The sequence below is a fragment of the Ovis canadensis genome, chromosome 4, assembly GCF_042477335.2.
Source record: "Ovis canadensis isolate MfBH-ARS-UI-01 breed Bighorn chromosome 4, ARS-UI_OviCan_v2, whole genome shotgun sequence".
In the NCBI taxonomy this organism is placed as follows: Eukaryota; Metazoa; Chordata; class Mammalia; order Artiodactyla; family Bovidae; genus Ovis; species Ovis canadensis.
Window position 1 is genome coordinate 34202336 of NC_091248.1, and position 22623 is coordinate 34224958.

At 39.1% G+C, this 22623-nt stretch overlaps 1 protein-coding gene across 1 annotated transcript in view; it reads right to left on the bottom strand.

Annotated features, from left to right (window-relative positions):
- Positions 1 to 22623, bottom strand: part of THSD7A (thrombospondin type 1 domain containing 7A) — a 478593-nt gene that overhangs the window by 145240 nt on the left and 310730 nt on the right. The window contains exons 5-6 of the mRNA XM_069586624.1: positions 21973 to 22128; positions 20162 to 20374 (exon numbers count right to left, since the gene is read on the bottom strand). Coding sequence (XP_069442725.1) covers positions 20162 to 20374; positions 21973 to 22128 — 369 coding nt within the window. The remainder of the gene's footprint in view (positions 1 to 20161; positions 20375 to 21972; positions 22129 to 22623) is intronic.

The following is a 22623-nucleotide window of genomic DNA, read 5'->3' on the forward strand; positions in this document are numbered from 1 at the left end:
ACTAGTATTCCACGGTGAGTGTGTGTGTATGTGTATATACCACAGTTTCTTTATCCATTCAATAGTTGATGGACAATTAGTTTGCTTCCATATCTTGGCAATTGTAAATAATGCTCCTAAGAACACTGGGATGCATATACTTTTTGAAATAGTGTTTTTTCCAGACATATACCCAGGAGTGAGGTTGCTAGTTTATATGGTAGCTCTATCTTTAGTTAACTTCCATACACTTTTCCACAGTGGCTGAAACAATTTACAATCCTACCAACAGTGTACAAGGGTCCTCTTCTCTCTACATCCTTGCCAACAATTTCAGCCTGCCTTTTGTCTACGGAAAAAGTGTAGCCAAAGAGTAAGTTTAATCAGAGGAAGTGAGAACATGCAGAAACAAAGGAAAACAGCTAAAGGAAACCAAATAATAATAATAGGTTAGTCATTAAGCAGAGCCAAAGACCTTTAGTTCCTTCTCAAGGTCTATCGGCAATATTCTGAACCATATTCTGTGAGCTGTCTGGTAGACACCGAAAGCCTACTTGATGGAAGAAGTTAACTGCACGATGAGCAGACTGTAGCCATGATATAGCAGCCACAATTCTGAAGACTGGTCTCAAGAAATGGAAACAACTACCTCTGGACCTAAAGATTTAAACAACCAAGATGATGTTGGTCAGACCACTGAGGACCAATTTCAAGATGACTGTCAGAGCTGACTGCAATGTTTCTGCATGTAGCCACCCTCCCTCAGACTATAAAAGCTATTGCCCACTGACTCTCAGAGGGGGAGGTGGCCTTTGGACAAGTGTACCCTCGGCCCCAGTCGCCAACATCCAAAATAAAGCAAACTTTCCTTTCCACCAGCCTGGCCTCTTTTCTGAGCAATAAGCAGTCAGATCTGGGTTACATGCTATCAGGTTGGTACAAAAGTAATTGCAGTTTTGAACTGTGAATTTTAAATCTTTGTAACTAGGCTCAAACACATATTTATTAATCAAAATCTGAATGATTACAATCAACACATTTTTGCCAACAGGAAATAAGTTTGTTTATTCCTTAGCATAAAAATCCGTGTTACAGGATTCCATGAACTCTTGGAAAGCATCTTCTGCCTTCTGCTGGTTGTGGAAGCATCTTCCCTGTAAAAAGTTGTCGAGATGCTTGAAGAAGTGGTAGTGAGAAGTCAGGTGAATATGGCAGATGAGGCAAAAATTCATGGCCAAATTTGTTCAACTTTTGAAGCACTCGTTGGTTGCGCAATGGGCAGTTTTCCACTGTCATGGAGAAGAATTGGGCCTTTTCTGTTGACCAAAAACGGTGACTGCAGGTGCTGCAGTTTCCACTGCATCCTGCCAATTTGCTGAGCATACTTCTCAGACGTAATGGTTTCACAGGGGTTCAGAAAACTATAGTGGATCAGACTGGCAGACCACCAAACAGTGACCGTGACTTTCTCTGGTGCAAGTCTGGCTTTGGGAAGTGCTTTAGAGCTTCTTGGTCCAACCACTGAGATGGTCGTGGCTCATTGTCATATAAAATCAACTTTCCCTCCCACATCAGAACCTGAATGAGAAGTGGTTTGCTGCTGCTCAGAATAAGAGAAGATGACACTTAAAAACAATGATTTTTTGATTTTTGGTCAGCTCATGGGGCACCCACATGTGGAGATTTTTCAACTTTCCATTTTGCTTCAAATGTCAAATGACTATAGAAGGACTGACATTGAGTTCTTCGGCAACTTATCATGTAGTTTTAAGAGGATCAGCTTTGGTGATTGCTCTCATTTGGTCACTGTGGACTTCTGATGGTTGGCCCTACTTTCCTCATTGTCAAGGCTCTGGTCTCCTTTGCAAAACTTCCTGAACCACACTGCATTGTATGTTCATTAGCAGTTCCTGGGCCAAATGCATTGTTGATCTTGTGAGTTGTCTCTACTTCTTTAAAACCCATTTTGAATTTGAATTAAAAAATCACTCAAATTGGCTTTTTGTCTAACATCATTTCTATAGTCTAAAATATAAAATAAACAGCAAGTAATAAGTCTTTAGCAAGAAACATAAAACAAGAAGTGTGCCTTAAAATGATGTATAACGTAACCACATTTACTTAAGAATGTATTCCAATATCGAATGGCAAAGCCCAACAATGCAAAAACGCCACGACTTTTGTACCAACCTAATACAAAATGCCTGAAATCCAGCATTAAATACATGCTGTGGAGTGGATGAATGACTGAGTCTAAGTAGCAGACTCTTAGTGATCTAACCGATGTTCAAACCAATTCTAAATGTTGATGCGATCAGAACTTCTCTGCAGGGTTCTAGCTCTCTCATGGCATATGGCCATCTTCTGTGTTGTGCAGCCTAGAAAAGCCCAGACTAAATATTCAGCAGGTTCACTGTATACTTTTCTTATTTAAAACTTCTGATACAGCTCTGAATCAAAACTGTCGTTTTGTAATCTTAATATTAAAAATATCAGGAAGAAATTCTGTGACATCATGTCATTTCTATGATCTCTACAATGATGTCCAGCAACGGAATGGTTCAATGGCAAAAGAGTAGAAGAGAACAGGACGGATAAAGAGCATCTTATAACAACGGTGGGAAAGGAAAAATAGATGCCTTGAAGCACTTTAGACACTACTCCATTTCTGCTGGCCTACTTCTGCTTTGGTAAGGACAACTCATGTTTTCTCAATCTAACATCAAATGCTTCAAGGGTATAAAACAAGTCCTTCTTCTTCCATCAAATTGTCACCTTGCATTGCTTCTACTGAGAAATCTCCTAGCAAAATTAGTTGATTCAAAAAGCCATATCTGACCCTTCTTTAAATAATCGAAAGGTTTTGAAAATGTTTCATAGACATATTCGTAAGAAAAACAGAGATTGAATCATTGCTTAGAGGCGATTATTGAATACACATGGGAGTATGAGCCCAGACAGTCACTGATTCAAAGTGGGAACTAACTTTCTAGTCTCTTTTTGTATCTGTTAGATCCATTCTGGGACAGAAATAAGAAAACACTTTACTGATTTAAATAATGACTTCAGGTCAGGATATACCAACAAATACCTCTGTCTCTGTCTTTTATATTATAAACATTATGTAGAAACTAGATAGTTACAGTGTTTTTTTGGTTATTTCCACACAAGTTCTTGGGTGTATTCTCTCCTGCTAGCCCAAACTGGGTCATACACTCATCCTTAAAGCAATCTCTATGGGCAGGTAGATGGAATACAGCTTTGGCTAGTACAATCCCAGCAAGCTTTGTGAATAGGTTGGGGGGATGGATAAATTCCTCAAAGAAAAGTCAGAGGTATAGTCAATGAGAGAGGGAATGAATGAATGTTGAGTAGGCAAGCAACATATGATGAACAGGTATCTAAAAATTTCATATCAATTTACAAATTCTTTTAATTAAGGATTTAAGACTTTAAGATATAAGATCAAAGATTTAACATTTTTAATAGTTAATTTACTTAAATTCTTTATCCCCTTTTAGCTTACTGGTAAAACTCAAAACCAAGAAAATGCCCTGTATTAATCTTACAGCTTTTCATACCTCATTCCCCATTTCAATACCAGGTGCTACTGAAATAAGGAATCTTAGACTGAGGATCACAGCTAAGCAGCATCTACTCTTACCTCCTAATATGGATTTTTGAGTATTGTGGGAGACTAGCAGTCTTAAGAGTTCAAAGATTACTACAGATTTATTTTCTCAGATATTTAATTGCCATTCCACAAAAAACTCCCTGATCTAAGTCAAGTGAAGTCCAATTTCTGACTATAGCCACTAACGTTATTTTTCCAAGGAAAGAAAGAAAACAAAAATTTTCTGTGCATGCCAGAGTACAATCCTTACATCATATGAATGAAAAATGTACTCAAAATCTAATTTTAAAATAATAGCAAAATGTTATGAGAATGAATTTTCAAAATTTGGTCAAATTCAAATCAGTTCATTCAAATGATCTCAGTTCTCTTCATTTAATAAATGAACACTTTATTAGCTCAATACTAATTTGAATCAATAGCATGTGTTCAGTGGAAAAAAAGAAATGTCAATTCAGAGATCTACTTCCTTGTGTAACATGAGAAAGGATTTTCTATGATGGAATGTTACTACTACGTACTTATTATTTTCTGATAGCTAATAGAATAGAAAAGCAGGCATTCATTTTTTAAGGACATATGTATATACATATGGTTTTGAATATATACAAAAATATACACATAATAGTTATAACTACTAGTGTTATAAAAATAAATGATAGGCTATAAATAATTTGATCAGTATGGGTAATTAATAAAATTATTATCTTTAGCTAAACAAACAAAAAAGAATGGTTTTTGTGCTTAGTTCCCTTTTTCACTATATTTTAAATTCACTTCAGATGAATGAAAGTAACCACAAATATTTAAACAGTATTTATTATGTGTAAGGCACAATTCTTACCACTTAACATATTTTAACTCATTTACACTCCACAACAATATTATGAGTAGGTAACTGCACTATCCTTATTTCATAGATGAGGAAATTTAGTCACAGAGGATTTAAGAAACTTGCCAAAGAAAATGGTAAAGTCAGCATCTGAGCCCATACTTAGTGCTTCAATGACTGGGTTCCAGAAAACTGAATCTCAGCAAAAATCAGATTAATGATAACATGCTGTGAGACGAATCCTTCAGATTGTAGGTTTTTATAAACATTGTTTACTTTTTACCTCTTTATGCAAATACAGTGGCTGTTTTCTGATGTACTGGCTCGTGAGAGTAGTGGAATTGGAAGACACATTGAGATGCTAATAGAGTGTGCAATTTGGTGTCCTGTCTAATTTGACCTCTAGTAGGCAAAGCCTGAATTTGCAGCGAGAGCAGTAACAAAAGTTTACTTAAGGAGAAATTGAGAGTCATTTCCTGAAAAGATGAAAGGTTCAGGAATAAAAGAAAGAAATTAGTGATGAATCTTATTGATAACTGTTATGTGGAGCACAGTGCTTGGAAATAAGTACACTAAAATAAATAAGACATGATCCCTACCCCCAGAGTGACAAATAGTATAGAGGGGATAATGCGTAAATGGGCAATAACCAAATTCTTTAAAATGTACCATGATGCAAGAAAGAGGACAGAAAGATGAGTGATAAAAGGGCCAGATGAGATCAGGGAAGACATACTGTGATTCCTAAGTAGCTCTGAACATTATGCAGGAGGCAACAGAAAGCCATCAAAAGATTTTTAAGCAGCTAAATCACTCAATCAAGAGGGGATATTTGGAGATCCCTGTGATCCTCCAATAAGGAAAATCTGCTCACGGGACTCCACCGTCTCTAGTAACTGCCTCAGTGATTCCCAATCAGTCTGTCTCCTTTAAACTAGCGCCACCCTTTCCATTGTTGCCACCCTTACCTAAGCCTCACCACTCTCTCTCACCTGAATTACTGCCGCAGCCTCTTCACTGCTCCTTACTCATGCTTTCAAAGTTCATTGTCAACAAAGCAACAAGAATGATTCTTTAAAAACAAAAGTCAAAGTTCCAGTTACTTGTCTACTCAAACCCGCCAACAGATTTCATCTTAGAGTGAAGATCAAAGCCTCGGTGCTGTCTTCCTCCTGCATAACCTCTCTCAGCTCATCCCTCATTATTCAGCCCCTAAGATGCTCTGCTCCAACCACACCGGCCACTATGTTGTGCCTCAGATTCAAAGCAGTTCCCACCTCTGGGTCTTGCATTTGATGTTCCTTTTTAGCAGAGTTTTCTTAAGAGAACGCACTGGTCATAGCAAACACCCTCTTCCAATAACCCAAGAGAAGACTGTACACATGGACATCACCAGATGGTCAAAATCATATTGATTATATTCTTTGCAGCCAAAGATGAAGTTCTACACTGTCAGCACAAACAAGACCAGGAGCTAACTATGGTTCACATCATGAGCTCCTTGTTGAAACAGGTTTAAATTGAAGAAAGTAGGGGAAACCACTTGGCCCTTCAGGTATGACCTAAATCAAATCCCTTATGATTATACAGTGGAAGTGACAAATCGATTCAAGATATTAGACCCGATAGACAGAGTGCCTGAAGAACTATGGACGGAGGTTTATAACATTGGATAGGAGGTAGTGACCAAAGCTATCCCCAAGAAAAAGAAATGCCACAAGGCAGAATAGTTGTCTGAGGAGGCCTTGCAAATATCTGAGAAAAGAAGAGAAGTAAAAAGCAAAGGAGAAAAGGAAAGATATATCCATCTGAAAGCAGAGTTGCAAAGAATAGCAAGGAAAGATAAGAAAGCCTTAAGTGAATAATGCAGAGAAAGAGAGGAAAACAACAGAATGGGAAAGACTAGAGTTATCTTACAGAAAATTAGAGATACCAAGGGAACATTTCATGCAAAGATGTATACAATAAAGGACAGAAATGGTATGGACCTAACACAAGCAGAAGAGATTAAGAAGAGGTGGCAAGAATACACAGAAGAATTGTACGGAAAATGTCATAATGACCCAGATAACCATGATGGTGTGATCGCTCACCTAGAGCCAGACATCATGGAATGTGAAGTCAAGTGGGCCTTAGGAAGCATCATTATGAACAGAGCTAGTGGAGGTGATGGATTTTCAGCTGAGCTATTTGAGATCCTCAAAGATGATGCTGTGAAAGTGCTACACGCAATATGCCAGCAAATTTGGAAAACTCAGCAGTGGCTACTGGACTGGAAAAGGTCAGTTTTCATTCCAATCCCAAAGAAAGGCAATGCCAAAGAATGCTCAAACTACCATACAATTGCACTCATTTCACATGGTAGCAAGTTCATGCTTAAATGCTTCAAGCTAGTGTTCAACAGAATACAAACTGAGAACTTCCAGATATACAAGCTGGACTTAGAAAAGGCAGAGGAACCAGAGATCAAATTGCCAACATCCGTTTGGATCATAGTAGAAACAAGAAAATTCCAGGAAAACATCTACTTCTGTTTTATTGGTTACGCCAAAGCTTTTGACTGAGTGGATCACAACAAACTGGGAAATTCTTAAAGAGACAAGAATACCAGACCACCTTACCTGCCTCCTGAGAAAACTGTATGCAGGTCAAGAAGCAACAGTAAGAATCAGACATGGAACAATGGCCTGGTTCAAAATTGGGAAAGGAATATATCAAGGCTCTATTGTCATCTGCTTGTTTAACTTATATGTAGAGTACATCAGGTGAAATGCCACGCTGGATGAAGCACAAGCTGGAATCAAGATTCCAGGAGAAATATCGACCACCTCAGATATGCAGATGGTACCACTTTAAAGGCAGAAAGTGAAAAGGAACTAAAGAGCCTCTTAATGAAGGTGGAAGAGGAGAGTGAAAAGCTGGCTTAAAACTCAACATTCAAAAAACTAAGATCATAGCATCTGACTCCATCATCCATGACAAATAGATGGGGTCAAAAGTGGAAATAGTGACAGATATTATTTTCTTGGGCTCCAAAATCACTGTGGATGGTGACTGCAGACATGCAATTAAAGGATGCTTGCTCCTTGGAAGAAAAGCTACGACAAACCTAGACAGCATATTAAAAAGCAGAGACATCACTTTATTGACAAAGGTCCATCTAGTCAAAGCTATGGTTTTTCCAGTAGTCATGTATGGATGTGAGTTGAAGCATAAAGAAGGCTTAGTACCAAAGAAATGTGTTTCAAAATGTGGTGCTGGAGAAGACTATTGAGAGTCCCTTGGACAGCAAGGAGATCAAACCAGTCAATCCTAAAGAAAATCAATCCTGAATTTTCAATGGAAGGACTGATGCTGAAGCTGAAGCTCCAATACTTTGTTCACCTGATATGAAAGCCGACTCACTGGAAAAAACCCTAATGTTGGGAATGACTGAAGGCAGGAGGAGAAGGGGGCAACAGAGGATGAGAGGGCTGGATGGCATCATCGACTCCATAGACATGAGTCTGAGCAAACTCCAGGAGATAGTGAAGGACAAGAAAGCCTTGCGTGCTGCAGTTCATGGTGTTTCAGAGTCAGACATGACTGAGCAATTGAAGAACTGCCTAGAATATTATCTCCCCAAATTCTCATGGAGTGACTTCTTCACCTCCTTTATGTCTCCTCACAGTTTTGACTCTATCAACAGGACTGAGTAAATTTTGGTGCTATGAGCGAGAGGAGGAAACCAGGAGGAAAAACCAATTTTGGAGGGAAGACGATGAATTTCACTTTGAACTGAAGTGAAAATGAACTGTTTGCTCAGTCGTGTCCGACTCTTTGTGACCCCATGGACTGCAGCCCACCAGGCTCCTCCATCCATGGGATTCTCCAGGCAAGAATACTTGAGTGGGTTGCCATTTCCTTCTCCAGCGGATCTTCCTGACCCAGGGATCGAACCCAGGTCTCCCGCATTGCAGGCAGATGCTTTAACCTCTGAGCCACCAGGGAAGCCATAAACTTCACTTTGGTACATACTCATTTGGAAACGCCAGTAGGGTTTAGCTGGAGCTGTCAGGTAGAACTCAAAAACAGAAGGTTGACGGGGAATCTTAACATTTAAGGAAGAAGCACAGAAGAAATATAGCATACTGGAAACAGAAGTAGCCGTGGTAGACAAATTCTGACAAGTACCTCCCATCAAAAAGTATAATTGAGTCCAGTATCCCTTGAATATGGCTAGCCTAGTGTCTGGCTTTGACCCAAAGAAAGTGGTAGAAGTAACCTTAGGGCTGCCCCAGAATCCAGGCATTATAAGGTCTTTCACTTGTTTCGCCCTTTTGGAACACTGCTCTATAGTGTTGAGACTAAGCCAGTCTAGTCCACTGGGCGATGAGAAGACACAGGGAGGAAAAACAAGGTTCCTTCTCTGATATTATTGAGGCCAATTTAGACACCATCCACACCAGCCCTCCAGTGGAGAATACCTGACCAGTGAGCCTAGGAGGAACCCAAGAGAATCAAAGAGGCCCAGCCAACAAATAGAACTGAGAAAAAAATTTTGTTAAGTTTAAGGGTGGTTTGCTATGCAGCATACAGATCTGGTACAGAACTCGGTACCTAGAAATGGGGTCTTCTGAAACATAAACCTAAAATATTACCTCAATGGACATGAACTTGAGCAAACTTGAGAAGTTGGCGGAGGACAGAGGAGTCTGTTATTAACATCAGCTGACATGCTACAATCCATGGGGTCGCAAAGAGTCAGACACAACTTAGCGACTGAACAATAACAACAACAACAACAACAACAACAACAACAACAACAACAACAGGTAGCATGGCCAAAATGTAGTAAAGGCTGAAAAGTAGGTGAGAAGATTGTTAACAGAGGATGGAGTCAGAGTCTCACATTACATACTTTGGAAAAATTGGCAGAACTGTTGCTTATAGAAACTTGCAAGATAGAAAATATTAAATGAACATATGTATCCAGATGTTTCCGGGAAAGATGTTAAAAAATGTCAATTTAACTTTTTTCCACTGAGAATCATATACTATATAGAGAGAAATAAACTACTAAAAGAATAACTCAGTGTGCAGTTGGAATTATGATGATGCCATGATGTGCTGAAATAGAAAACAAAATTGTTTCTTTCTTCTAGTTAGAAAAGAGAAAGATTTTCAGAGTAATAAATGGCCTAAGATAAAAACCAATTCAAGGATGCAGCTAAAAGTTCTTTGATAAGATCTCAGAAAAATTTGGTGGTATTTAGAAGACTCTCGGTCTTTTCAAAGGCCTCTAAAATTCTTAAAGGCAATTTCCACAGCAGCCTCATACATGGCCCAAAATAAAGAGAGGTTTTTTCAAAAAGCAAATTATCCACATTATGGCTATGGCTTTGGTACCACAGAGTGACCTTCAATGAGATTCTTAAGAAACCCACATTTTAATGGGGCTGTATTGATAAAAACACTGTCACCTTGGTCTTCGAGAAATTGAAAAGTTTCAAAATGAATAAAAGGATTCCAGGCTGTCTGGTTCACATGAGGAGGAGGCAGACTAAGGAAGCTCCTCAGCTATAAATGTGTATTTCTTATGGAAAAGGCAAGACATCTTATGGAAAATCCAGAAGTTCAGAAGTGAAGAACAAAGAGCCAAGGAGTAAAATGGACTAGGGAAACACTCTCAAGGAACAAAAACTGGCTTAGATCAAGGAATTTTCCTCCCCTGATATAGGGGAGACAGGCTGGGTTTCAGAACTGGTGTAGACCACGGACTGCCCAATACTCCTGTTTTTCTCATCTTTGAGTCTATTCTGATTTTCTGCTCCCTGTTACACCATTGTATGTTGTATGTGTGGAGAAGGTATCTTGTCTTTTTTGTTCAGATTCCTCTGACTTGAGAATAGCCACACCTAGAAACCATAAATTTCGATTTCAATCTGAAATCAGGTTCTTTGCTACAAGTAACATAAAACAAGGATTATATGAAGTCTTTATCTTTAGGAAAACCATTTTTCACAAATCACTCTGTGGAAAGCATGCACTAGTGTAGAGTAAGACCTTGAAGAAATGCATATGTCAGGTGAGGGAAGAAAGGGTTTCATTTTGGGGGGAAATTATCTGAATGATTAAACTTTTTATTATATCTACAAATTGAAATATCTTTCAATATGAGGGTTATGTTTCCATGTCTTGACACCTTAAATAATTCATTCAGATAAACTGAGAGATTCTGTAGGACTGAGTACTTTCTAAATTCACAGAAAAAAGAAAGGAATAATGATACACAAGTTAGAGACAAAAGCACTTGAACATTTACAATTTTTAAAAATAAACACTCTAATCCTATCATAGAAAATAATTTTGTGTTTGTGGAGGGGGTATTATGTGGAAGATACAAAGCACAGTTCTGTTTAAGATGTCAAGTTATATAATTTTAATTTGATCAGATGAGACTGTCATTTTATTTTTGCAGTGCTAGAGAGCTGGGTTTGATTCCTGGGTTGGGAAGATCCCTTGGAGAAGGGAATGGCTACTCACTCCAGTATTCTGGCCTGTAGAATTCCATGGACTATAGAGTCTATGGGGTCACAAAAGTTGGACATGACTGAGGGACTTTCACTTCACTTCAATAAGAAGGTTATATATTTATTTTTATATTTTAAGGTTTATTTTTTCTCCTCAAAAAAAAAAAAGTCTATAGTTAAAGAATAGCACTAATAGCACTTTGAAATGCACAGGAAAGAATTTGACAAATTGCCTCCAGGGGAAAAATAGCTCATTTAAAAATAAGAGCTCAAAGCATATATGTAAAAAAGAATACAAATAAAAGAGAGCGTGTGTGTGAGTGCTTGGTCTGACTTTTGTGACCCTGTGGAATGTAGCCCGCCAGACTTCTATGTCCATGGGATTTCCCAGGCAAGAATACTGCAGTGGGTTGCCATTTTCCTTCCCCACTCAGGTACCAAACAGACATCTCCTGTGTCTCCTGCATTGCAGGCAGATTCTTCAAACCCTGAGCCATCCAGGAAGCCAAAAAAAGAGTCGCTGCACCTGAACTGTTGTCCCTGAGATACCTCTTCTACATCTGAACCAGATGCAGATCATGAGACAGCAAACTTTAAGCCTGATGACGTAACCGCCTGAGAATTTTGATAGTCTCAGGTGAAATGGGGGCGTACCTTGCATTTAAGAGGAATGAAAACAACTGTGACCAGATGGTGGACTGTGGTAAATTAAATCCTTTGCCATAATTCTTTGTAATATCTCTCATCAAGCAGTAGAGCCTGTTTCTCTCTTCATTAAATCTGAGTTGTCATCAGGACTTCTTTTGACCAAAAGAATGTGGCAGAAGCAACATCGGACAAGCTCAAGGGTCTTGTCAGCTTCTGTCTCCGTCCTTTTAAAGCAGTGCCCTACATCCACCATGTAAGGAAGCTGGTCTAGTCTAAGTGAGAATGAGAGCCCCTGTCAAGAAGTACCAACACACCCCAGCAGGCAGTTCACATCAGTTGGAAATTATGTGAGGCGGTCCATCTTGCATCTGGCTCCAGGCACAGCCAAACCTCTGCAAGTGAGCACAGTCAAACCTGAACAGGAACTCAGCAGAGTCATGAGAAATCCTAATTGTTTTTGTTTCAGCCAGTGAGTTTCAAGGTGGTTTACTACCCGGCAATAGTTACCTGACACATGACCTGAGAGGTAGGAAAGAAATCAGAGGGATGGAGAATCAACGAAATCAGGGGAAACAAAGTCAGCTAGAGGAGATTAAGAGATAAACAAAGTCACAGAAGCAAACAAGAGAGAGAGACAGTGTAAGGGATGAGAATCTGTTAGGAGAATCTCTTAGCTTTAACAGTCAAACTCCAGTCTCAAATGACTGAAAGATGTGTCTTCTATCATACTGGCTTTTACTGGCCCAGCTATGAGAAAACTGGCTGCCCTAGGTTATGTTAAGGCACTTGACCACTTATGATAAAGTGAAAAGCTATTTTCTTTCTCTTGCATTTGCCATTCAAGTGGTAAATAACACTCAGTGAGAGATTTATATCATCCAGTTAAGTGGTTAGCAAACTACTGTTCACTTAACTTTCATTCGAGGTTTCTGCTATAACTATCCTACTTTACAGAAGAAACTTCCTTATAAAACTCTGCTCTTTGCTAAGATACTGCTAGGTCACAGAACCCTGGCTCAATCCCGATGACTTCCTTACAAATAAAAAATATTTTTTATTTATATCATATCAAAACATAATATACATATCACACATACATGCATGCTCAGTTGACTCTTGAGACCTGCCAGGCTCCTCCATGGAATTTCCCAGGCAAGAATACTGGAGTGGATTGCCATTTCCTCATCCAGGGGATCTTCCTGACCCAGGGATACAACCTGTGTCTCCTGCATTGCAGGTGGATTCTTTACCACAGAGCCACCAGGGAGATCCATACACACCACACTCACTCACATATACAAATGCACAAGGCTAGATCAGGACATCTGATGCCAGATTTTTTAAGACCAAAATAAAATTGTGATTACTACAAACCAACACTGAAGAATAGCTTGTTGTCTTAAACTTTCTTAAAAGGCTGTAATGACTTTCATCTTTACAACAAATTGAATAGAGAATCTCAGCCGAATTATAGGAAACAAATCTTACCAACAGTGTTAGATGATCCTAATTGTAAAGTAAGAGAGCTTAGATTTAAGCATAATATCCAACCTAATTATATTCCAAACACATTAAATGACATAGCATTCTACAGGAAGGAAACTCCTTAGTTGATTTATTGCCTAAATTATGGAAAAACAATTAAGTTATAGGACATATTTGTGCATTTAAAAAGATCAGCTTTTCCACATAATGGCTATGTAATTTGTGTTAAGAAGTAGATTCCAATTTCAAAGAGTGATCATGGTTTTGAAATTGTGTTCTACAGATATTTCAATTGATCTGAACTCAAGTTCTTGTCAAAGTTTTAGGAGCAAATCATAGGTTAGCTTCCCTTCTAAACTTACACAAATTTTAACTGACATTTTCATCACTCCTCCTTCTGTATTATGAGGTGCTTGTACATTATTGATAATAATTATGAAAAGATACAGCCCAGAGGGTATTATCCTGATGAAAAAATATTTAAGAATAGGTTTTACAATTTCAAGTTCTTGAAAAGATATGTCAACATTTTCAACTATTGAACAACCTCAATGCCTGCTACTTGGGTGTTTTTAAGTTTCTGAGCCTTCTGAAATTCCACTTTCCATTTAACTTAAAATAGAATTATTTAAATTTCACTGGAGAATTCACGAACAATTATGTCATAATAGCTGGAAGTTTCCTGGACCCACCTTCCTCCTTCCAGGTAGCATCTGTGGGCCAGTGGTTGACTGGTTTGAGAGTATACAATCCCAGCTCCTTTATTTTTAAAACTATAAGCTTTGGGATTTAATTTACACTCCAGAGTGTCTCATCTGCTTAGACTGTGTCTGAAACTTTGGTGTTTCTCTGTGCAGAAAGGAGTTCACTTAGCAGGCCTGAGACTGTTACCCTTAGACACTCTTGATCACTCAGCTGGCCCGTGGCTTGCATCTGGAAACTTGAATATGTGCAGGGCTCTACATTCTCTGGGCTTCCCTGATAGCTCAGGTAAAGAATCTGCCTGCAATATGGGAGACCCCGGTTTGATTCCTGGGTTGGGAAGATCCCCTGGAGAAGGGATAGGCTACCCACTCCAGTGGTCTTGGGCTTCCCTTCTGGCTCAGCTGGTAAAGAATCTGCCCACAATGCGGGAGACCTAGGTTCAATCCCTGGGTTGGGAAGATCCCCTGGAGAAGGGAAAGGCGACCCACTCCAGTATTCTGGCCTGGAGAATTCCATGGACAGTCCATGGAGTTGCAAAGGGTCAGATACGACTGAGCGACTTTCACTTTCCCTGTTCTCTAAATAATTAAAGTTTTGCTCACTGTGCATAAAGCACTTTTACAAATAATTGCTGCTTAGACTGAAACACTGCTTTCCTCATGGGAGTCTGCAATTTTGGTAGGTGCTACTTAGCAGGTGAGGCTTCCCCTGGTGGCTCAGTGATAAAGAATCCACCTGCCAATGCAGGAGACGGGGTTTGATCCCTGGGTCAGGAAGATCCACTGGGAGGAGGAAATGGCAACCCATTCCAGTATTTTCATCTGGGAAATCACGTGGACAGATGAGTCTGGTGTGCTAGACCTTGGGGTAGCAAAGAGTCGGACACAACTGAGCACAGCACACAAACAGAAGGTGACTGCATGGCTGAGTCAATGCAAACTCTGGACTCCTAGGCTCAGATGAGCTTTCCTGGTAGACAACACTTCACGCATGCCACAATTCACTGATGGAAAAATGACGCACATCCTACGTGATTTTGTTGCGAGAGGACTCTCAGAAGCTTGCGCCTGGTTTTCTCCAGACTTTGCCCCATGTGCCTTTTTTCTTTTGCTGATTTTGCTTCGTGTCCTTTTGACAAAATAAATCACTTACTGAGTTCTATAAGTTCCTCTCCTTAATTAAAGAACCTGGGGGTAGTCTTGGGTACCCAAGACACACTCCCCTTTCATTATTTTCCTTCTTCATTCCCCATTTTCTTACTGGCTTTCCCTGAGAGCACATCCTTAATCAACTGTTGGCATCCCAATCCTTGACATGGTCTATGTCTCTAGGGCAGCTTATGAGTATTCTCAATCAGACCAAATATTAGTTTCAACTAGAAGCTTCGTAATCTCTATTCCTGGGATGATTTCCTCCTTACCTCTTACACTCTTTTCCAAATACCTCTACCCCCCTCCAAACTGTTGTTCTCCAATAAATATATATTTGGACCAATTAATTCAGCATTTACATGATTTGCAAATTGCATATACACTGTATGTACTACAAGGCTTAAAATAGAACACGCTTGCCCCATTTCTCCCTGTACTGAGTCCTGTTTCCCAGAGACAAAAATTTTCCATACTTTTTAGGTGCTAATTCCTGATTTACCTCAGGATACCAGGTTTTACATTCCTCTTAATACTGAATACCTGGGAAAAATAAGTACAACATGAACTGCTTGGGAAAGAAATAGTATTCAAGTCTCTACTTCCTTCTACTCATATGCGGACACATATCTCGTTCCATGAGGGAGAGGAAGAAATTGGTGGTAAAAATTAAGAAAGACTAAGAAGTCATATGACAAGCCAGTGCTTGGGATATTAGAGTCATCTTCAACCATCTTTCATAGTTTGTTCTTTTGGAACTTCTGCCAATATACAGAAATGGTTCCCAAAACAGGCAGAAAAATTTACTTTAAAGACCTGCTTCAGTACTACTCTCTTAGTGGTCTTAACCTTACGTCTTCTTCAGCATTACCCAAATCCAGCCAGTTTGCTTTGGTGCTGGGAGTCTTTGGATAAAAGAGTCAGTTCCTAGGTTCCACCAAAACAATCCTTTTCTCATTTTAGTACAGAGGTTCACAAACTTCATTGTGCATGCATCAGAATTATCCAGAAATCCCCATAAAAATGCAGCTTTCTGGGACTTGCCTCCATATATTGTAATTAAGTGAGTCTGTAGATAAGACAGAAATCTGGTTTTATAGCACACTTAAGGAGATTTTGATACTGGGGGATCCAGGATACCCTTTGCCAAAGCAGATCTAGCATCTTACAGGGTAATTTGAAAAAATACTTGCATATAATGAAAACACACATATGTACATATATCTCATATCTATTTATAGATGACTTAAAATATCTAATGTTATTTCTGTGTATGCTCAGTCGCTCAGTCATGTGACTCTTTGCGACCCTATGGACTATAGCCTGCCAGGCTCCTTTGTCCATGGGATTTTCCAGGCAAGAATACTAGAATGGGTTGCCTTTTCCTAATCAAGGGGATCTTCCGAACTCAGGGACTGAACCTGCATCTCTGTGTCTGCTGCACTGGCAGGCAGATTCTTTACCACTGAGCCACCTGGAAAGCCCTAAAATTATGAATACATTTTTAAAAATTGTACATGAAAAATCTGTTGGCATTCTTAGAAATCCAATAGTTTTTAACCACAGTGGCATGATGCAATGGTGTGCTACAATCAGGGTTCAGGTGTATGTTAAACATTTGTTGCTAATGACACTTAGAGTAAGTCAGTTACTCTTAACAAATGAATTGCAATAATTTAAGGTTACCTATATAATCACGACATTCCCAGTTAGTTGAGTTTTGACACACTTTACCTAATAGAAGAGGAAGGCATTGAGCTTCAAGAACAGTATAATACACTTGGAGGTCATGGCTGGATCTTGCTCTTACTACTGTACTGTTACTCTTAGTAGTTGTGTAATCAGGGATTGTGTTGATTCACTTCTATAAAAATATTATCTTAGGGTGTCATAAAAAATCTCTGTGAATTTGGACTCAAGTGTGAATATGACTCATGCACGTCAGTGTCACTGGTTAGATGTTAACTGCTATTCATGTGGATAAAAATGAGAAAGGCAGCATAGAAACCCAGGAAAACAGTAGCTTTGAAATTCACACAGAAAGGTATCAGTACTCAGATTCCTGGAATAGAACACATGATAATGAAATATGGATAGCATCATTTTATACGGATAGTATGATTTTATATCATCTTATATGGAAATAATATGTGATTTACAGTATCCTTACAGAGTAAGATTAGAGACTATTTTTCACTTTCAGCCTAATAGCCTTGCTTTCCTTCTGTCTCTAAGGAACCAATTTGGGAAACAAAGTACACCTGCCTCATCAATTTACACCTTTAAATAAAACACAAACAGATCCTGCCAAACCTGGAAGAAGGCAGATTCTGGGTTTGCTCACAGGTTCAGCATCCTTGAGGATCCCACTTGCCCCCTGCCCCATCACACCAGACCTTTGGTGCAGAGTTCCTGCCTTTGTGCTCAGAGATGGCACTGCTTTTCTGAAGGTCTTTTAATTATGAGTAGTATTTTTTTTTTGTTACACATAAAACGTTCCTCTCTTTCTGGAGAGGCTAATTGCCTCTTTGAGTTCTCCTTTGTCTCTCATTTTTGTTATACCCCTCTGTCAAAGGATCTACACAAAACTTCTCTTGGGGGTTCTTTCAACTCTTTCCCAGTCCTGCTCCTTAGAAGTCAACTGGGAAAACGAACAATAACAGCAAGCAGCAAACCCTATTGATCTCAAAAGCCTGGTAAAGAATAATTCAGAAGGAAAGAGACTTTAGATACTTTGTGATCATTAACAAAGTTGTGAAATTTGTGAGGGAGGTGGGAGAAAAAAGATTTTTTAAAAAATTATTTGTTAGATTCACAGGCTCTAATTCCTCATCTCCCTAGTTGAGCTGTAACTTAATTATAAAACAAAATCTATAGCCACAGACAGGCTTAGAGGTACAGTCTGTACAACTAATCAACTAATTCCCTGGGCTCGATTTAATTACAAAATGACATTCGGTGCAGCTGCTAAACACTTTACCAGATGACCACATGATAATACTCGTATAGTACTTACAGGTCCCCAGCTTTTGAGCTGATTTTAGCAGTGCAATTATGTTTCAGGTATAATAAATTTGAACAGCTCTAGGATTTATAATAAAAGATTCTCTTGATTTTATACATTTCTGTAGTTGAGCCAGCTAAAGTATTGAGTTGCCCTACAACTCATATATGTCAGGAAGTAAAACATAATGACAGAGGAGATGTCCTGATAAAGACCAATAATAACAAACTGAATTTCAGTAACACATTTCTTACCTTTTAAAATTCATTGTCTTTGTTTGGTGGACAAAGTGAAATCTGCTTATGTATACTGAGTTATCAACTTGTATTTTAGATTATGACATACATTATTTTTCAATGTAACTAGACATAGCTAACTCATTTGTCTGCTTGTCTCAATGTTCCATAAGAAAATCTGGGAAGTGATTGTCCTACAAAATGTTTCTTACCTGACAAAATTAATTACTAATATTTTTAAAATAGTCAGCTCCTGTAGTATATTTCAAACATTTTCAATTTGTACAAACATCCAGGAAGACCACTGCAATATGTAAGGTCTGATTTTTCATTTTATAACATTTAGCCAGAAGTTCCATGCACAGTTAACTTTTCATTTAGAGCTGTTTTCATCCTAGCCCACACAAATATACTTTTAATAATACTTGGGATCCCAGTTTCTCCCTAGGTCTCTAGGAGGTAAAGAAAAATTATTTAAATTGAGGAAAAGGAATCAAGAAGCAGTATCATTAAGGGAGTTACTAATGATGCTAAAATAAATATGACCCTTACTGCTTTTCCAGCAACTCACATAGTAATGTACTGTCATTTAATTCAAATTAGGATTTGAAGTGGGCATATAAACACAACAGGATGCGTTCCATTTGCGTCCTTTCTCCTAGATGTTAATCCTCTTTTTTTTTTCCCTCTAGCGTAGAAATGGGTACAAGCTAAAGAGAGGATGTATCATAACTAATTATATCTACAGAGAAAAGAGCAACATTCACTGTCAAGTATCTGGAGCTCTAATCCCCTTCTTCACATTCACCTTCCAGCCTCCAGTGCTGGTACAGATTTTACCTGATGCGGTCCTGCACGACTACCTGAGACACCAGACAAAGACAACATTGCACGTTTCAAAGCTGAAAGGCTCATTTCTCAGTACTGGCAGTGTTTGTCAGTCTCTTACCCCAGAGAGTATCTTTCTCTACTGAGCAGTGATTGAGTCACGGGAGGAAAAGATTCTGTTTGCTGGAAAAAAATAGGATAGAAGGAATCATGACGGTTACCAGATGTTCCAGTGGCCCTGCGGGCGCACCAGAACGTTTCTGCGTATGCTGTAAACAGCAGCAACTGTCAACCATGGGGCCCTGGGGGGCGGTGCTCACGCTGCTCTGATGTGCAGAGTCATAGGATTCCAGATTTGGAAGGGACCTTAGAGACAATTTTAGCCAGAGGTTTATACTACGTCTGAGGGACGTCTGTGTTTCCTAAGTGTAATTCAGAGATTGCTAAAGAGTCAGGGGGAATCTCCCTGAAACAGTAGCATCATGCTTGGAAAGGATGCAAAAATCTTCAGTTAAGGCTGAGAGCAAGACAGTATATTTTATCAAACAAAAATCAGTTGTAAAAGTCCTGGGTAATTCTTGTGGTTCAAGAAGAGAACTTTGTGGAAAATCCTCACCCAGGGGGCTCTATGACATTCCTGGAAGGGAGAGTCCTAGAGTTCAGAAGGTTGATTCCGGAGGAACTCGAGGCTGCAACAGGACTCATGGCTTGGTAATCATTACTAAGACACATTATCAGGGTGGGAGATGAAGGCTTCTGAAATCAAGTCAACCAAAGCTAACAACCCTTCTTCTTTATTTACATATCACTTTCTACGGAAATTAAAAAATCTTAGAAAAATGTTACCTCTCATTGTTTTTACACCTTGTCTTGATGATGGCTTCTTATTGCATGTTACTTGTTTTAAAAGTGAAAATACCCTGTGATTGCTTAAAGACCCTCTCCACAGCAGCCATCAGAAAAAATGAAAGAGAGAAAGAGAAGAAAGAGGAAGGAAAGAAGGAAGAACGGAAGGGGCAGCTGTTTCTGTGTTAGTAAACAGAACCAGCTATGACGTCAGAAGACATGATATTTTAACCTAAGGAAAAGTATTTTTCCAGGGTCAAACAGACAACCATAAAATGAAAGGAGGACAGATAATCTTTCTTACCATCACTGTTGATGCACACGACCTCTTGAACTTGCGTGCCTGGACCGCACTCCTTGCTGTTGTCTGGTTCACAGTCGCCGAGCCTCACCGCTTTCCAATCGTAGCAGGATGGCTCCTCACAGGAAATGGCTTCCAGTAAGTGAGGGCAGTTCCCAGAGCCTCCAGAGCCTCCAGTGGGCTCATTGGTGATGCGCCGCTTCCTCAGTTTGAAACCTGAATTGTTGGGGAAGGAAAACATTCTTTGTTACCATCATGGGTTGAATATTTCACAAGGCTGAATGAAACCCTAAGTGAAAGCAGGATGAGGGTAAAGGGTAAAATTCATATGTGCTTTATTCACTAGTGTATCCCCAAGCTCTAGTTTAATAGGAGCTCATTAATAATTTATTAGATGAATAAATGAATGAACAAATGGCCAAAGAGGGACTTTTGATATTTGCTTACTATAGTAAAAATAAAGCAAGAAAAGAGCGGCAGAGCGAGAAAAAGAGGAGATTTTGCTTTTGGTTAATTTGGAAAATCTGTAGTTATAAAATGTTCAAAGACAATAAAATCTCCAAAGACATCATAAAATCTCAAGCTATTCAGAAATATTCATGACCAGACAAAAGTGGTATTACTTTGAATTCCTCAACAGGCTTATGTGGTTAAACTTGAAAAGGAACCTCTGAGAAGTTGGATGATCTCAGAAAATTATCTTTTTGAGCCTTAGTTGATTTTAGACTCCCCAGAAATTTGAATTAGGGATATAATCCATCCGGGTTCTAATGAGGAGTATTCAAAGACCTGCTCTGTGCTTTAATAGCACCTAAGTGTTGCCTTGTCTGACATTGTATGACAAAATTAGTAAGTCTGTCTATTACTAAGTGAACATACTAGAATCACTAGAAAGCTGTCCTTTGAAACAAAATAGAAAAGTGCTTTCAATTACTAGATCATGGGAAAATCACTCTACCATGCCTACCGCATGGGAAACAACTGCATTTATTCTACTTTCAGATATAACATTTGCATCATAAAAGTAATAGTCATTATTTGTTTATCTTAAAATAATAAGGAGTTCTATTTATTAGGTACTAGCTACTAGCTCGGAGAAGGCAATGGTACTCCACTCCAGTACTCTTGCCTGGAAAATCCCATGGACGGAGCAACCTGGTGGGCTGCAGTCCATGGGGTCGCTAAGAGTCAGACACGACTGAATGACTTCACTTTCATTTTTCACTTTCATGCAGTGGAGAAGGAAATGGCAACCCACTCCAGTGTTCTTGCCTGGAGAATCCCAGGGACGGGGGAGCCTGGTGAACTGTCGTCTATGGGGTTGCACAGACTCGGACACGACAGAAGCGACTTAGCAGCAACAGCAGCAGCAGCTACTATGAAATAAATGCTTTATGTTTTATCTCCTCAGATCTTTAAAGAAAACATGGGTGCTGGATCAGATTACATCACTTTTACAGATAAGGAGATAAAGACTTAACACTAATTAACTTATCTAAACAGTAGAGGACAGAACAGGTTTTCCAGTTCTGGTCAGTATGACACCATAGCTCATCTTAACCACTGCACCAACTGCCTTAGATGTCTCCATCTGTTGTCTAAAATAATAAGCATCTTGCTTATATTCTGCAGTTTTTATCTTCTGGTATTATCACCAGAGTGGGTTTATACTTCTTTTGTAATTAGTACTCTTTAGCCATTCTAGAAAATACTGTCAACAAACGATCACAGGAACATGCAGAAGCGTTTGTTAATAATTCATTGTTTGACTCCACTGATGGGAGTTTCAAGCATGCCATTTTAGTATTACATACCTTTTTTGCCTTGCTGGTCATTGCAGTTTTCATAAGTGCAAGGTCCCCAAGCTGTCCAAGGTGAAACCTCACATTCAATAGGACAGGGAATGTGGCACAGCTGAGTCGTGTTAGGGACAGGGCCAGTGCATGATTTCAAGTCCACTGGTTTGGGGGCTGTTTGGAGACAAAGAGAGATCCCTTAAGCATTAAATGTAGTACTGGTCAATAATATGATTCTTCTATGTGTATGAAGAAGGAAAAGTGCTTAGAGAAGTGTCACCAAGACATTACTTCAATGCTTCTCAGCTCCATCCTGAGAATAAAAGGAGAAGGAGAAGGGGGAAAAGGAAGCAATGTAGTGTCGTCAAAGGAAACTGGGCTAGAAGTCCTAAAATTGTTTAATCTCCAGCTTCACCACAATAATGCTGAGTCTAATATTCCCAGCCAATAAAACAATACTTATGGCCAATTTTATTTCTAAAATTTTATAGTCAGATCCTAAAAATGTAGAATTTACTTTGCAGGACTAAACAGAGTAGGAAGGGAAGTAAATGTCTATGGAAAATCTCCACTGAGTGCCTTGTGGCACAACAGTCTCTGTTCCCTTTTGGCCCACAGAAAGGTACCTGGTGGATATGACGAAGGACCAAAAGGGGCATCTCTGCCTCC